An 18,797-nucleotide genomic window follows, 5' to 3' on the forward strand; every position below is an offset into this window, starting at 1 on the left:
GTTTGTGGTGGCAAAGAATTTGAAATCAAGTAAATGTCCTTTGATTGGGGAATGGTTTAACAAACTGTGGTATATGTATGTCATGGAACACTTGTTATATTAGAAACAGGAGGGATGGGAATTCAGGGAAGCTTGGAGGGATTTACATGAACTGATGCTGAGTGAGATGAGCAGAACCAGAAAAAACCTGTATACCCTAACAGCAACATGGGGGTGATGTTCAACCTTAATGGACTCGCTCATTCCATCAGTGCAACAACTAGGCATAATTTTGGGGTATCTGTGATGGAGAATATCATCTGTATCCAGAGAAAGAATTGTGGAGTTTGAACAAAGACCAAAGACTATTACCTTTAATTTAAAAAAAAATGGTTATCTTGTTATGTAATTTTGCTATCTCTTATACTTTATTTTTCTTCCTTAAGGATATGACTTCTCTCTCATCACATTCAACTTAGATCAATATATACCATGGAAACAACGTGAAGTCTAACAGACTGCCTTCTGTGGGGGGTGGGGAGAAGGGAAGCGAGATTGGGGGAAAATTGCAAAATCCAAAATAAATAAATAAATAAAAGATTTAAAAAAACTTTCTTCTTGTAATAAGTCAAATATAATAATAATATAAATATAATAATATAAATAATAAGTCAAAATTTCTATCCATTAGGCTCAGTTCTGCCTTTTAGAGACCCAAGGAGTAAGTTGTTTTCTGTTCCACCAAAGATACAAAATAACTGAACAAAGCTATCACAATAACTCTCCTCTTCCCAGTCTTCCCTTATCCTGGGAAGTTGCTTAAGTATTTCTGAAATTGATTCAAAATGTTTGTCAAATACCTATTGTCTCATACTGCGCAAGTTACCACAAGGAAAACAAAATCTGCTAGCATTATATGGCACTTTAATGTTTATAAAGCACACTCATATGGGTCCCAAGTTAGTTCTCTTTCTCTCTTTATGTCTGCCTACTGACTTCCTTAAGTCTCAACTAAAATCCTTTCTTGTAGCACTAAAAATATTCATTTCATAGCTGTATTAGAAATGACAGTTCATATTAGATATGGCCCCCTTTGTCTTATTAAGCAGGAGAACAGAATACCACAATACCCTGGGGAAAGCCAACATTAAAATTTTTCCAGGCTATTGAGACAAATCTTTAAGATCTCATCAATAAAGCCAGGAGGAAATGCAATGGTAGGGTAAGGAAAACCTTCTAAAAGAAAAGATTTTAGCTAGGAGTTAAGGGAAGTCAAGAGGTAGACATAAAGAGAGCAAGAAAACTAACCTTAGGAAAGGAGGTTTTGTCAGAGAAAATGCCTAGCCAAAAAAAAAAAAAAAATGGAGGATGTGAGGACATAAGATGATGTAACAAGATCAATTTGAGGGCTAAGTGGAATATAGATTAGAGTGGGGAGACCTGAGGCAGGGATGATCAAGAAGCAGTTTATTTGCAATATAATCCAGGTGTAAGGTCATAAGAGCTTGCACCATAGTGGTTGCAGTGTAAAAGCAGAAAAAGCAAGGTGGCTGAGGTGGGTAGATCACTAGATCCTGGATCACTAAACTGCAGAATGGATTCAATCTATCTGCACCAAGTCTGACACCAAGAAGGTAAGCCCCCAAGAGAAGGGGATATATGTCAGGTGGTTTAAGTATGGGCAACCTATCTATCTAGGTGAGAAACACAACAAATCAAGGCTCCCATGCTGATCAGCAGTGAGGCTGGGTCATAAATAGCTCTTACCTGAGGCAAGAAATAAACAGTCTCAAAACAAAGTCACCAATCTTTTTAATATAGTCAAGGTTATTAGCTTAAATCTTTTTTTTACTTGACATTACATCCAGAATTGTGCTCATCTACTATAAAGCTTTCCAAACAAAAATGCTGTTACTTATTCCCAGTATCAATCTCCAAGGATAACATTACAAAATAAACTTGAGAAGAGTCAACTAAACAAGGCTAATGTTTTGCAATTTTTTGCTGAGAAATGACTGCCAATTTCCAATATAGAGCTAAAAGCAAAAAATAAAAAAGTTGGATGGCAAAATTAGGAAACTGTTCAGCCAGATCATTTCTTCCTAAGTATAATAACTTTATTAAGTATAACAAAATTACATGTAAATTTTACATTATCTGCCATTCTGGAACTTCTGTATCAGTTTTTTCATCTAATGATGAGAATAATTATGAATTAACTATTAACAATAGCAATCTGGGGCAGCTAGGTGATGCAGTGGATAGAGCATCAGCCCTGGAGTCAGGAGTACCTGAGCTCAAATCCAACCTCAGACACTTAATGACCTAGTTGGGTGGCCTTGGGCAAGCCACTTAACCCCATTTGCCTTGCAGAAACCTAAAAAAACCCCCAAAACAATAGCAATCTGACTCATCTATTGCTTAGCCTTCGAATATGGTTCCAATAACAATGATTGTACTAAAAACATTCATTCTACAAAGTTTTCCTTAAAATGATATGAAGCATAGAGGCAGCTAGGTGGCGCAGAGGATAAAGCACTAGTCCTGGAATCAGGAAGACCTGAGTTCAAATTCAGCTTAAGATACTTGACACTTACTAGCTGTCTGGTCCTGGGCAAATCACTTAATGCCATTGCCTGCCCACGAAAAACAAACGAACAAAAATAATATGTTGCATTTATCTAAAATTATCAGCAAGCATTATTTGTAATGGGAATAAACTTGAAGTTTTCCCAATTGAAGTTTTCCCAATAAAATCAGAAGTAAAGCAAAGATGTCCATTAATACAACTGACTACAGTATTATTCGATATTAAACTAGAAATATCAGCTGTAGCAATAAGAGGGAAAAGAAATTGAAGAAACTGGAATAGGCAATGAGGAAAACCAAATTATCACTCTGTAAATGACAAATGGAAAAATTGGAGAATTCGAGAAAATCAACTTAAAAAACTTGTTGAAATAATTAACTTTAGCAAAACAGCAAAATGTAAAAGATATCCATATAAATCATTAGTATTTCTATATATTTCCAAGAGGTAAGAGAAATTCCAATCAAAATAACTGTAGACAATATAAATACTTGGGAATCCACCAATCAAGAAACTCAGGAATCATATAAACACAATGTCAGAGCCGAACCACTGGAAAAATGTAATTATTCATGAGTAGGGTCATATCAACATAATAAAAATGACAACAAGCAAAGATTATTTTACAAGGTCAAAAAATAATAAAAATTCACTTGGAAGAACAAATGGTCAAGAAATATCAAGGAAATTAATGAAAAGAGAAATGTGAAGGAAGTTGGCCTAAGCTGTACCAGATCTTAAACCATATAACAAAGTGGTGGTAATCATCAAAGCAATTTAGTACAAGTCAAGAAAGAGTGATGCATCAGTAGACTGTGCATAAAATAAATTGCAGGTATTTCCTTAATAATAAAGTATGTGATAAATGCAATGATCTTGCTTTGGGGAAAAGAACTCACTTATTCGAGGAGGGGGAGGCTGGGGAAACTGAAAAGTTGTTTGACAGAAATTAGATACAGACCAACATTTCACACTACACCAAGATAGGTCAAAATGAGTACATGATTTAGATATATAGGGTAATATAGTATAAACAAAAAAGGCGGGGCATGCAATATTTTGCCAGTCAGATCTATGGATAAGAGAAAAAATTATGAACAAGAGAGCATTATGGAATGAAAAAAAGGAGAATTTTGATAACATTAAATTAAAATGTTTTTGGACAAACAAAATCAATTAGATTAAAATCAAGATTATAAGGAAAGCAGAAAAATAGGAGAAAATATTTTTATAACAAATTTTTCTGATCAAAGTTCCATTTCTCAAATACAGAGAGATGAGTCAAATTTCTAATGAATCATTCCTTAATTGATAAATGGTCGAAGGATATGAAAGGCAATCTTCAGATGAAGTAGTCAAAGCTATCTAGTCATGAAAAACATGCTCTAAATCACTATTAGAGAAATGAAAATTAAAACAATTCCACAGAACCACTTCACACCTATCAGATTTTATAACTGTGCCCCAAGGACTATAAAACTGTACATACCCTTTAATCTAGCAATACTACTTACTAGGTATGAATCCCAAAGATATTTTGGGGACTCTATGTCTCAAAAAAAAAGGAGCTATATGTATAAAAATGCTGATATCAGCTCTTTTTGCTGAGGCAAAGAATTAAAAATTACAATGTCCATCAATTGGGGAACAGTTGAACAAGTTGTGATATACAATTGTAATGGAATACTACTGTGCTCCAAAGACATTTTCAGAAACACCTGAGAAGACTTACATAAACTGATGCAAGTAAAATGAGCAGAAACAGTTGAACACTATGTTTTGACATCAGTATCATACAATGATCAACAGTGACTGACTTAGCTATTCTCAACAATACAAAGATCAAAGACAAGGACATATGATGAAAATTGTTATCCACCTCCAGAAAAAGAAATAATGGAGTCTGAATACAGATCAAAGCAAACTTTTTTATTTTTGTGTATACATATTGGGATTTTGTCTTGTTTTGTTTTTTTTTGGGGGGGGGTATTTGCTTTCACAACACAACTAATATGGAAAAGTTTTGCATGACTGTACATGTAACCTTTATCAAATTCCTTACCTTCTCAATGAGAAGGGGCAGGAGGAAAGAACTAAAATTTTCAAAAAAGAATGGTATTTTTTATAGGAAATTGGAAAAAATGTTTAAAATTCATATTATTTGATCCCGAGACTAATTACTGATATCCATTCATCAGCTACTTGGCTTAAACTAAAACTACAGCCTTGGAGATATACTTGAATTGTGTCAGTAGTTGAGAGTTCTTACCATCTAATCATCCACCCTTACCATCTGAGGCAACTGATGGTATCAACTATCCTTCATACTCAAAGAGAACCAAAAAGATATCACTATGTTCGACTGTAGCTGATCAGCCAAATTGAGTTCTGAAGGCTCTATCACAAGTCAGGCACAAATAGTACATATGAACATTTGGAATGTAGTTGTCTCTAAATTTGGGCATCTCACCTTTTCTTTTGAGTTCTGGAATTTTGCTTTGCTTCAGGCTATGAAGGAATAGCATGCTGGACAGTACTTCCAGTGTGTCACAACTGATTCCAAAGTTCTTAGGAGAAACCTTAAGCATGTCCATGAATCACTTCTCTTGACCAGCAGTAAGACAAAGTCAGGAGGCCTTCAATGAAAGCCTGCAATGCAGTGGATGACCTCGGCATCTTCAATGTCTGACCAAGCTATACTGTAAGAGCTCCACAGTGCCTTCTTCAGCTACCACAAGATCACTGGAACAATTCCACCAGAAGTGCGCATGCTTGGGCAGGCAAGCAGGCTAAATCAAGGACAGGCTGGAGGTGTGTCAGTTACCCTCATCTTGAACAAGAAGATTTTTACTAGCCTGGTGCTGCGCAAGCTGCAGCTTCTTGGAGCCACAAATCAGAGCTGGCTGATAGGCGGACATCAAAGATAGATGAGCAGCGCTAATCTTCCTGAACATCCCATAAAACAAAAGAACTAAAAATCCCACCTAACACCGAAATATTTATATTAGCATTTCTAATAGAAACAAAAAAAAGGAGCTTAAAAAAGTCAAACTTATGAAAAGAAAAGAAAAAAGTCAATGAATTATAACTAACTAAACTTTTCTATGAATAGAATATTACTGGACAGGAAGAAATAAATATGGAGAAATTCTGGAAAGACTTATGAACTGATAGAAAGTAAAGCAACTAGAAAATAATATAATAGCAAACTTGACTCCAAAGAAGGCATGAGAAAAGTTCCATTCCTTCAACTGAAGAGATGAGAAATGATGGCTGTAGAATACTGCATATGCCATCAGATTCATTTGATGTTGGATAGTTGAACTGAAGATCACATTTTCTTTTTTTCTTTTAAACTTAGTTAAAATGAATGGTTCTCTGGGAATGGAGAAGAAGGACACATGTGGAAATAATGCTTCAAAATAAATTTTGGAGCAGCAGAAATCACACACACACACACACAAAAACAGGATGAAACAATTTTCCAGCACAAGACAACTTAAAAAGTCGGCAGGAAAAGTGTCACACTGAGGTAAGGGTCCAAGGCAGGCAACACCTCGGGAAGCTAGCAATAGGTCTTGGGGGCAGCAGAAGCTTCTGGAGCTTTCAGGCCACAGATGGTAAAGAGATTACAGGAGTCCCTTTGTGAGCACTGGGAACAGGACTCTTAGATGAGTTCAGGTTACTGTATGGGCTCAATCCCTGGGCAAGTATTAGCACATCAGTACTTGTGGCAACAGGGGAGTGGGAACCCCAAGCACAGTTTCAAGATGAAAAGAATGCTTTGTGGTTGCTCACAGACAATAGCACTGGCCAGGAGAAAGAGGCCAACTTCCTTCTCCCTAGATCATACTATCCTGAAGAACAGACAAAACTACATCTGACAGCTGCATGAAAATCCTGAAACTTGGAAGTGATCTGGAGTAGGATGAGGAGGAAGAAGTACAGATTTGGAAGGAGCAAGGCACTGAGAGATGGAATGATGGAAGGTTAGGATAAAACAGTGGTGAAATCAAGGCAGAGTATGACAGTCTGTACAGACACCACCACCACAGCTCACCTCATCCCTCTTACTTGCCCTTAGGGCAGAAAAACAAGAGCCAGCAGAAGCTTTATAGTCAAGGCCTTTTGCCAAGTAGCAAGCCTTCCATCAAGACTATGATCACAATTCATGCGCCACCCACTCACTACTATCCTTATGGCAGCAAACTCCCACAACTTGTTACTCTTATCTGTGCTACTTAATCACTGGCTACATGAAAGCAATTTCTCTTCGACCCCCACAACCCATTCTTTCATCCTCAATCTCCTCACCTTCCACCTCACCCAATCCCATCCCAACACAACACAACACGTCCCGTTCTCCCCCAGTTTTGCACAAAGCTCATGAGAATTCCAAATGCCCCTTCTTTTTAGATTCATCTACTTGCTCTCATCAAAACCCGGCTTTGCCCAAAAGACACTGCATCCCTGGTCAATACCCAAACCTTCCTTGATCAGCAGCTCCTCCCAATCACAAAGTCTTGAAATGAAATCCTTCCTCACCACTGTTCCTTAGAGATGTTCCCTTTGCCACCCTCACTCCTTCTCTGAAGTTCACTTTACATTTTTCAACTGATATGAAGCAAATAAGCAATCAAGGAGCATGAATTACATCTGGTAGGCAGTGTATTGTGCTAGATACCAAAAGGTCAAAAACCAAAGCAAACAAAAAAAATCTAGTCCTTCTCCTCAAGAAGCTCCACTCTAATGGGGAAAACAACATGAAAAACAAATGTGCTGTTTCTTCAAGTGATCTGATGGTGTTTTGTTGGTTCTGCATCCAGGGAGGGATATTGGTCCAAATGAAACTTTTGATCTTCTGAGCTTTGAAAGGTCAAGAGATCAAGTGAGCAAGCTTCCCAGCATCAAGAAGCAAGAAGTACCCTCAGCCCACCCTTCAAGTCCCAGGCTTTTGGTTGCTGAGGCAAGGATCTCTTCTCTCTCTAGGTTGGACACCAATTTGATGTATGTGCTAAACTATATTTGAGTCAACTCTCCTCAAAATGAAGTTGGGATGGGGAAGATTGTGTCCATGAGATATTGGGGGGAAGTACTCTTTGTTCTTACTATACCTTTGAAGTAACAATCTCTATTGTAAAAATTTTATATAAGATACATAAAATTGTAATCTCAGAGGGAAAACACTAAATAGTTTAGAGGGTGGGACTACCAAATTGGTGCCAAATTTCTTATTTGCCAAATCTAATGGCCAGAAAACCTTTCCTGGCTCTCCAGTATCAAACTGTTGAAAACTACTTCCTCCTAAGAGATTCTCTTTTTGACTACTCTCAGAGCTATCTCTCATCTCCTCATTTCCTCTTATTCCATAAACTGCCATTTCTCTGTCAATACAGCATTATCTCCAATTCCTGCTCTCAACTCCTAACAGCCTCCACCTTTATTATCCAGGCCCTCCTAAACATCATTCTAGACTACTCAAACAGTTTCTTTCTCCCTTCATCAAGTCTCTGTCCTTTGCGGGTCTCCCTCTTACTTAGAAACCAAACAAAACAAAAACTCTCACTTGCCTTATGCATCCTCACTATCTATAGTCTCAAATCCTTCTTGCCCTGCTTGGTTAAACTTGAGAATTCCATTTTTTATGGAGTGAATCCACTTCCTTTCCTCTCATTGTCTTGATCCTCTGTTTAATGGCTGCCAACATCATCAACTGAAAAGGTTCAGTCCAAGTTACCAATGATCTTTTACTTGCCAAAACTATGACTGCCACATTTGAACTCAGGTCTTCCTGACTCCAGGGCCAGTGCTCTATCCACTGTGCCACCTAGCCGCCCCTCCCTAAACTTTTGAAATAGCATTCCGATTTTGAAATAGCACTTTAAAAAGCTTACCCCTCTAATCCATCTCCCAAAACCTTCTTCCTAAAATGCAAATCTGACCTAGTCAACTCTATCCCAGCAAATTCGGGGGCTCCCTAATAGCCAAACTGGTGGTTTTTGAAACCCTTCCTGACTTAAGACCCTTCCCACACATGCTGCCGTCATGTAATCCTGATTTCTTTGCTATGGGCATTCTCCCTGGCTGTTCCCAGGTCTGGAATGCTCTTCCTTCTCATCCTCACTTCCTGGCTTCTTTCCAAACTCAGCTAAAATCTCGCCTTTTCACAAGAAGCCTTCCTTAACCCTGCCCCACCCCCAGCTTGAGATTTTGTATCCTGTACACAGTTGTTTACACATTGCCTACCCAATAAGAAGGCCAACTCCTTCAGAGCAGGAGCCCTTTTTTGACTTTGTACCCAGCACTTCACACAGTACATAGTACATAGAAGGGATCTGACTCAATTTCAATTCTGCAACACAGCTAAAACCATGATTTTCCCAAAAGTACAGATTCTAATTGTGTCTCATCTCTACTCAAAAGGACAGTGGTTCTTGTAGCTCTCCTAAAGAGAAAGACAGCTGATACCTTCTATTTCGAAAAAATTTTATCACAGACGATTTCGGCCCCTCTTCAAGCAGAACACTGCTACTCTTAAAGAAAAGGTTACACGGGGCGGCTAGGTGGCACTAGCCCTGGAGTCCGGAGTACCTGGGTTCAAATCCGGCCTCAGCAGACACCTAATAATTACCTAGCTGTGTAGCCTGGGCAAGCCACTTAACCCCATTTGCCTTGCAAAAAACCTAAAAAAAAAAAGTTACATCAGATACAGAAAAGGAGGCAGCAGCCCTGTAAGAACTGTAGAAAAATAAGATTACTGTTGTGGGTACTGGACAAATCAGTATAGCTAACATATTACAAAGGGTCTTTGTGATAACTTTGCCCCTGTTGAGAAAATCCTTGAAGACAAGTACATTTTTCCAAACTTCTAAAATTTTAACAGATAAAAGAAAGATTACCATATTATTTCCAGATCTAAGATTGAGGTAGTCACTATAGGAGTTCACAGAAAGAGAATAAATCATCTCAACCTGGTACACAGCAATGTGAATATCTTCAAATTTATTATGACCCATACTGGAAGAAAAGACCAGATAGTCCTACTGTCATAGCTTTTCAAGCCAGTGGATATCCCAATCTCTGTCACTTTGAAACCAAGCAGCCTGCCAAAGCAGAGCGTGATTGGAAATGAATTCAATTCTACTGTATTTCATTTACTCAAACATTACCAAGGCTGGGTCCTAGGGAAACATGAGAATGTTTTGAGATGTGTGAGATAGAGAGATTGGGGAGGTATTTCCCCTCAAGGAGATGAATTCAGAAACGGGAACTGGCAATGACTGAGAACCAAAAGGAAGATAAACTGATACTAAGTGTCTGTGAAGTAGTCAAACTTAAGGGACATACTAATTAGGTTATAGATTAAGTTATGATCTTAACTGAGACCAAGGTGATTATAGGGTACTGAGATTAAAGTCCTCTAAAATCTGCCCTACACTTTGAATGCCCAGAAACTAACCACATTCTCAAACAGAAGCTGAAGGATGAGGTGGCTCAACTCAAGAAGAATTCAGATACCTTCTGGAACATCCAAAAAAGAACAATGGAAGTCATGACATCTTTGTGATACTCTAGAAATTCAATCAATATCTGATTCACTAGACACACTCATTTCTCAGTCATCGAGATTTTTTTTTCCTCTTGAATTCAACTCTGACCCACATCATCAAAATGAATACCTAATTAAAAGGTTTCTGCTATGAACCTTATGAATAAAAATACTCTCTCCCCATGACCATTTTTAATATTTTTAGTTTTGCAGAGTTTTTTATTCTTTTAAACATACCAGAATATCAAAAAAGCACTCCTGCAATTAATAGACTAAACATGTTAATAAAATCAATACTAGAGACTCCCTCTTGTTCATGGGATCAATTTCCACTGACTTTTGAAATCTGGCTCCAATCCACTTTCCTCTATCACGATACATTACTTCCCTTCCTGCATTTCATGATCCATCCAAATGAGACTTCTTGCTATTTTTCTCATGTCACTTCATCTCAGTCATTGCAGTTACCTGGTGTCCCCTCATTCCTAGGATCTACTCCATCAATCACCTCACAATTCCCTCTCTTCTAAGAAAAGGCTCTCGATTTGTCTAATATCTATGAGGGACTCCACCTTTTGTGTGTCACAGACCTCTCTTGAAGGCCAATGGAGTCTATAGATTACTCAGCAAAATGTTTTCAAATGTATTAAAATACAAAATTATAGGAAGACAATTATATAGAAAAATAGTTTAAAAAATTTTTAAAAACAAATTCACATGGACTCTAAGTTAAAAACCCCTGTTATATATTAACATATATGACTGCCTCATTTAAAATTTTTCTTTACATTTATTCTGCATGTTTTTATATGCATTACTTATCTTCTCCAAACAGATGTCTGGGAAACTATATCATTCTTTGCATTTGTATCTCCAGAGTATAGCATAGTAGGAACATAATAATTGTTGACTGGTCAGAGTGAGCTGAAGAAGAAAGTTAGGAATGTTGAAGAGGCATGTTTTGATTAATATCAAATGTTAAAGATAATAAAAATAATAAAGAATTTGAATATATACATGAAAGATTGATATTATGGTAATCTATTTCAAAAACTAACTAAAATATAACAAGATTTATTGACGTCCCCCCCCCAATTATTATCTTCTAAATAGTCCTATTGTCTGGATCTGAGATTTCATTGGGGAAAGAAGGCTACCGATTTCCTTGATGCTTAACTCTTAAAAAATTGCTTAGGGTCACCTTGGGGTTTAACTGAATTGTCTCATAATCACAGAGAAGAGTGTCAGAACTTGATTCTGACAACTCTTGATTCCAATCTGTTCACTGTGCTATCCTGACTCCTTTATAATATAATTACAGTACATTAGTAATATAAAATTTTGGATATTGCTACAACAAAAAATAATTGCCAGTAAACACAAAGTGTGACAGGTCATACTCTAAGAAGAAAGAAACAATGAGCTTTTGACTTGTGCTTTGAATGCCTGCTGGGACTGCTATATGTGTTCAAGGCGTAGGATGGTACATTTTGCAGATTGTGCTAAAACTGATTTTTATTTTTCCTTCCTTTCCTACCTTTTAATTCTGTTTAAAAACTGTGTAAACTAAAAGAAAATTATACTATTTGTAGAACCTGATGATAACCTTAGTTTATTAAACTTGTCACACATACAATCCCTTATAATTAAACAAAGACTATCTTAATTGTGGTTATGAGAAAAGAATAGAACATAATACCTCACATTTCCATAGGCAGTTTTGCGAAGTATTGTAAATATAGAATCTGATTTTATCCCTATAATACTCCTATGAGATAGGTTCTATTAAGCCCCCAAGGAAACTGAGATTCAGAGAGGTTAAAGGCCGTCCCTAGGGTGATGGAGCGAACCCAGGAAAGTACTGCCAAGGGAGGTTTTTATTCCTCATTGCTAAGCAAACACCTAGAGTTGTTACTACAGAATATCTTTCTTCATCAATATATAATTTATCTGCTTATTACTCTGATTTGTTATTTTTTTGAGATCAGGGGAGACCTGGACCTCTGCTATCTTTTCTGTTTCTATTTCTTCTGTTTCTGTTAAATAGTAGACCCTATGCTAAAGCACTGGGGATAAAAAAAAAAAAAACAAAAATAAAACAGTCCCTTGGGAAAGCAGGATGCTCAGTGGTCATGGATGCTCTGGAAGCAGCTGGAGTCTCTGTGAGGCTGAAGAACTCCCAAGGTGAGACCTGGAACATGTTTATGGGGGCCCTCAAAGAGACCAGGATGATGACAAGGCAGACCAGCTAAAGGAGATCATTGGCTTGGAGGGCTAAGATTAGAAGAGGAATTAAGATTCCTTTTATCAGCTTCTTGAATAAGGGAAGTTGGAGGGCAGGACTGTGCTTTAAGACTATGGGGGGATGACTGATAAGGAGGCAATTCCAGCCATCAAGAGATGCCATGAGAGTCTGAGCTAGGATTGTAGTTATCTGAATGAAGAGGACAGATCTGGGCTTCAATCTGGGCTTTTCCACCACATAACTAGTTAATTAATGTGTTCTTTATTGCCTTTATTTGCTTTAAAAAAAGAAAAAAGAGATTTGAACTCTGGGATCTCTGAGTTCTATAGTTTGACACAGGTTCCTATAAAAGACACATACAGAGCCACCCCAATGTTTAAGTATGATGGTCAGTGATTCTCTATCTTTCATAGGTTAGAAATCCTCTGTTTGAGTAAAGTCTTATATAAGCTTAGCTCTCCAAGCCGTAGCTCTCCTTTAGCTGGACTGCAATGCTGCCACACTTGTCTTCCTTGTTTCTCAAGTCATTTAGAAGTTCACATATACACAGTAGATTCTCAGGATTTGTCTTTGTTTCAAAAAAATTTTTATATAGACACTAATAAACAGTTATAAATTCACTCCCTCTCTCATATCTTTCATCTTCCACCTCTAGAGAAGGCAAAGCAATATGATATCGATGATTTCCATTTTAGCTATGCTGCAAAAGAAAATACACCCTAAACTAACAAAAACAGAGAAAGTAACAAAAGTATGCTTCAGTTTGCACTCAAAAGTTCATCACTTCTCTCTCAGGAGGTGCTAGAGTTCTTCATCATGATGTCTTTGGAGTTGTTTCTATCATTGTCATGAGTGTTCCACAGTTGATCATCATTATGACATTACTGTTACTATGTGCAGTGTTCTCCTGGTTCTCCTCAGGTCACTTCGCATTGTTTATTAAGTCTTCCCTAAATTTTCTGAAACCATCCTGCTCTTCTTTATCATCAATAAGAAAATATTCCAATCACATGCCACAACTTGTTTAGCTATTTTCCAAATGTTGGGCATCTCTGAGATTTGCCACCACAAAAAAGAGCTGATATAAAATATTTTTACACAATTTCTTTTTCTTTGACCTCTTTGGGATACAAACTTAGTGGTGTAGAGCAAGGCAGGATTTTATATAGAACCTCCAAGCATCTCTCATCTGTCCCAGTCCAGCACATTTTCTACTGTACCTTGCTGTATCTCAAATACATATATGGTTCCTACTTAAGACTGACTATGCTCGACATACACACACACACACACACACACACACACACACACATATATGTGTATATATATATATATGTATGTATATAGCTGGTCAATGGATATATATATATCCATTGACCAGCAATACCATCATACAAATGCCCCTTTCAAGGTTTTCTCTCTCTCTCCTGCAGATTCTGTCTTCAGGATATCACAATTCATTTGCTTGTCATAGTAAAACTACCCTGAAGTCTTCTTCAAGAAAGAGGGACAAACATCAGCAGCAGCATCATCATCATCATCATCATCATCATCATCATTCTGGCAGGTCTTTTTGTCTCTTGTCTCCCTATCTCCATCCTTTAAGCTGATTCTACAATAATTTTCAAAGGATGTGACAGTGAAAGGACATCATAGACTATCTCCTCCAACTATGACCTGATCTCTTCCAACATCAACAATAATTTGAATTACTGTAGCATTTATTAGGAGACTTTTAGTGAAGCATGTTGCCACCTCCTCATCTTTTTTTCCTTTTTTTTCCATCTAGCCTAAATCTGACTCTCTAAAATTTCCCACTTCCTAGTTGGGAGATATGAAGGGAAATTTTGGGATTGGGGGGCATTAGGGAAGAATCAAGGATGTTTGAGGGAAATAAATCTAAACCATTTTCCACTGTCAAAAATTTACAAATGGAAAAGATCTTAGAATTCATCTAATCCAGATGAAGAAACTGAGGCAAAGAGAGTTTAAGGAAAGGTCTTATGAGTAGTAATACAGTCCCAAGATTCTATAACCAATGCCCCTAACAATAAGATATATTTATATAATAATTAAATTTTGCAAATCTTTACTCACAAAAGAAACAGTATAATATCAGTCATATTTTATTGATGAGGAAATTTTAGAGGCAAATGATGTGCTATAGATCCTATGAGTTAGGATTGTTTTTAGACTGTGAGCCCTCCTTGAAGAGCAGGAACTGTCTTTTAGGTTTTTTTAATTCACCCAGCACTTATCTAAGTACATAATAAGTTAATAAAAATTTCTTAAATGAATACAGGTCTATTTCCACATATAGAACTACTGATAGGGTATCTCATGCCCAAGTCTTCTATTCTCCAGGCTAAATGTTATTATGGTAAAAGTCTGGTCACCCCTTCCTCACCATCCTGCTCTCTCTAGTTCTAAGTATTTTTCATAAAACATTGTGCTTAGTATAGGAAGACTTGCATGAACTGATGATGAGAGATGAGAGGAAATCAAGAGAACAAACAACAACAATTTGAAATGATTAACCATGATGGATGGAGCTCCTCTCAGCAGTTGAGGGATCAGGGCAATCCTGAGAGACCTGTGATATCATCCAAAAATCTGGGGAGTCTTCAGGCAGAACAAAACATATACCATGCTCAATTTTTAAAAATTTCTTTTATGTTTTTTCCATTCTTTCTCATGGCTTTTTTCCCCCTTAGTTCAAATTCCTCTTTCACAATTTGACTAATATGGAAATATGTTAAAAACAATTGTACATGTATAACTTTTACCAGATTGTTTGCTGCCATGGAGAGGGGGTAAGGGAAGGGAGGTTGGTAGAAAAATGAGCAACTCACAACCTTGAGGATGGATGAATGTCGAAAACTCCCTTTGTATGTAATTGAAAAATAAAATAAGTGGGGAGAAAATGTTGTACTTAGAATTGAACATAACATTATAGTTATGATCTGACCAAGTCAGACAATGAGATCATCACTTTTCCTCCCCCGTGGCCTCCTCCTGGGTCTGCAGCTCTGCCTTTAGATGGTCCACTCCCTGAGGGCAGGGACCCTATTTCTTGTAATAATTCTCTGCCCTGCACTCAGCACACAGAATGACCCTCAATGGGGTCTCTGGCACTAAGCACATCAAGTCTATTCCATCTTCCATGACAACCTTCAAACCTTTCCCTTGTGTCTAAGTTTCTCTTTCCTACACCAACTCATTAAGGCTCCTCTTATAACACAGAGCCATAAAGGAACACAATGCTAAAGAGCTAGTAAGACCTGAGCGGGTGGCAAGCTACGCCCATTAAGAGCTTTGTTTCTGATAAAGGACTCATTTGTAAAACAGAACTGTGTCAAATTTATAATACAAGTCAGTCATTGCCCAATTGATAAATGGTCAAAAGATATGAAAAGGCAATTCTCAGATGAAGCAATTAAAAACATGTTCCAAATCATCATTACTGATTAGAAAAAGGCAAATTAAAACAACTCTGAGGTACCACCTCACACCTCTCAAACTGATCAATAAGACCAAAAAGGAGATCAGTGTTGGAGGGGATGTGGGAAAACTGGGACACTGATGCATCGTTGGTGGAGTTGTAAACTCATCTGACCATTCTGGAAAATAATCTGGAATTACACCCAAAAGGCAATACCCTTTTTGTTTGTTTAATAATAATCTATTAAATGCAACAGATACATCTCTTTATTTAATAATAATAATCTATCAAATAATGCCTAAATTGAACAATAAATAATTGAATGAATTGATAATACCAACAGTTGACAATTATATAGTCCTTTAAGGTGTTCATAAACTATTTTGTTGGGGGCTGCTAGGTGGTGCAGTGGATAGAGCACCGACCCTGGATCAGGAGTACTTGAGTTCAAATCCAGCCTTAGACACTTAATAATTACCTAGCTGTGTGGCCTTGGGCAAGCCACTTAACCCCATTGCCTTGCAAAAAATAAAAAATAAATCCTTGATGTAGTATAAACTATTTTGTTTCTATTTAATTGTTCAGTTGTGTCCAACTCTTCATGTCTCCATGGACGCTAGCATGCCAGTCTCTCTATCCTCTCCCAAAGTCTGTCCCAAGTTCATGTTCATTATTTCCATAACACTATCTATCCATTTCATCCTCTACCATCCCCTTCTCCTGTGTCTTCAATTTTTCTCAACAGCAGAGTCTTTTCCAGTAAGTTCCATCTTCTCCTTATGTGGCCAAAGTATTGAAGCTTCCAACTCAGTTTTTGGCTTCCAGTGAATAATCTATATCAGTATTGACTGATTTGATCTTTGTCTAAGGAACTCAAGTCTTCTCCAACACCAAAATTCAAGTTATCAATTCTGTAGTGCCTGTCTATGCAAGGAAACTATATACCTATGCTTTATATACTATTTATATCTATTATGTACATGTATTATATTTATATATATGTATATATATATATTATTTTTTATTATTTCTGTATTTTACATACTAGCCTATAATCATTCTGTGAATTAGATGCTTTAAATAATCTCATTTTGAAAAGAGGAAGAGACTCAGGAGTTTTAGTTGACCTACTCAAGATCACATAGCTAGAAAGGGAGGTAGTATGACACATTAGAAAGAATGGGGATAATACCACATAAGAAGAATACATACGTGATAGATATGTGATCTCTAGGTTCACAGATATAGAGCTGGAAGGGACCTTATTTTATTTTTTTTGCACTTAATAGTATTTATTGTTTTCACATTACAACAAAAGATAAGTTTTCAACATTCATTTTTGTAAGTTTTGAGTTGAAATCATTCTCCCTGTCTCCTTTTCCTCCTTCCATAAAAACAAATAATCTGATAGAGGTTATACATATACATATACACTCATGTTAAACATTTTCACACTAATATTGTGAAAGAAAAATCAAAAAACAAAAGAAAAAAAGAAGAGGAAAACAAGAAAGTATAAAAGTAAAACAGCAAACAAATTTGGTCTATATTCACATCATAGTTCTTTTTCTGGATGTGAACTGAATTTTCCATTTTTTGGAATTGTCTTTGATCACTGTATTTCTGAAAAGAGTTAAGTCTAACATAGTTGATCATCACATAATGTTGCTATTACCATGTACAATGTTCTCCTGGTTCTGCTCATTTCACTCAGCATCAGCTCATTCAAGTCTTTCCAGATTTTTCAGAACTCCACCTGCTCATCATTTTCTTATAGAAATTTTATATACCACAAACTGTTCGGTCATTTACCAATTAGTTGGGCATACCCTCAATTTTCAATTCTTTGCCAACAAAAAAGTTACCATAAATATGTTTGAATGGATGGGCTTTTCCCTTTTTTTATGATCTCTTTAGGATGCTGACCTAATTGTGTACTATTGGATCAAAGGATATGTACAGTTTTATACTTATCAATCTTTTAGGTATAATATTCATATATAAGATCTTAAATGTCCTGAATTACACTTTATGTACTTTTAATAAATTTTAAAATCATTACAAAAAATAACTCATGATAAACCAAGTATCAGTTGCAAACAAAACAACTAACAACTTTAAAAGCACTTACCTCATTTCCATGTTTTTGGAGAAATTCAATTTCCTGTTGTGTGAATGTCGTCATAGAGATGGACTTCACCCTATGTGGTGGATTTAAACCTCGCCTAAAAGATAAAATGTTTAAACATTTTATTTTTTAAAAAACATACATTGCCTACTATGGGCAACAAACTACATAAGTCAAGTTTTGGAACAAGTATCATCAATTTGAATGAGTTTCAGATTATAGAATATAGAAATGTATAGAAACTATTCAAAATACTGGTAATATACAAACTTTATTCACTATACTAGTACTCTAAAGGACCTTTTTTCTTTCTTTTATCTCTTTGTAGTATCAGCCTATTCATGTTGCTTACTATCTGACAGAGAAGTGAAGAACTCTGATGTAGATGGTGTAGGTACAGATGATGTAGGCAATGGTGCAGAATGAGACATACAATTTTGGACATGGTTGATGCAAAAGTTTTTTACTGAATTATATTTGTTAAAAGGGTTTTGTTTTTCTTTTCCAATCATGGGAGTGGTTGGGTGCAGCTAGGTGGCACAGTGGATAGAGCACTGGCCCTGGAGAGTCAGGAGTACCTGAGTTCAATTCCAACCTCAGACACTTAATAATTACCTAGCTGTGTGACCTGGGGCAAGCCACTTAACCCCATTTGCCTTGTAAAAATCTAAAAAAAAAAATGCTCCAATGATAGGAGTGGGAAGAAATGAATTGTTTATTTTAAATAAGTTTAAACTAAATATTAATTTGAAAATACAATAGAAAAATATATTAAGTTTAGCAAATGATTTAATTTTATCAATTTTAAAATGTAATACCAAATAAAAAGACAAATGAAAAATAAAAAAAGCCCCAAAATACTAG

The 18,797-nt window shown here is 36.5% G+C and overlaps 1 protein-coding gene across 4 annotated transcripts in view; it reads right to left on the reverse strand.

Moving 5' to 3' along the window:
- AGFG1 (ArfGAP with FG repeats 1) overlaps positions 1 to 18,797 on the reverse strand; it is a 124,932-nt gene that overhangs the window by 85,112 nt on the left and 21,023 nt on the right. For all 4 annotated transcript variants that reach the window (XM_074191223.1, XM_074191226.1, XM_074191225.1 and 1 more), the window contains exon 2: positions 17,937 to 18,030. In XM_074191223.1, coding sequence (XP_074047324.1) covers positions 17,937 to 18,030 — 94 coding nt within the window. The remainder of the gene's footprint in view (positions 1 to 17,936; positions 18,031 to 18,797) is intronic.

Source organism: Macrotis lagotis, chromosome 6 (assembly GCF_037893015.1).
Source record: "Macrotis lagotis isolate mMagLag1 chromosome 6, bilby.v1.9.chrom.fasta, whole genome shotgun sequence".
NCBI classification, from domain to species: domain Eukaryota; kingdom Metazoa; phylum Chordata; class Mammalia; order Peramelemorphia; family Peramelidae; genus Macrotis; species Macrotis lagotis.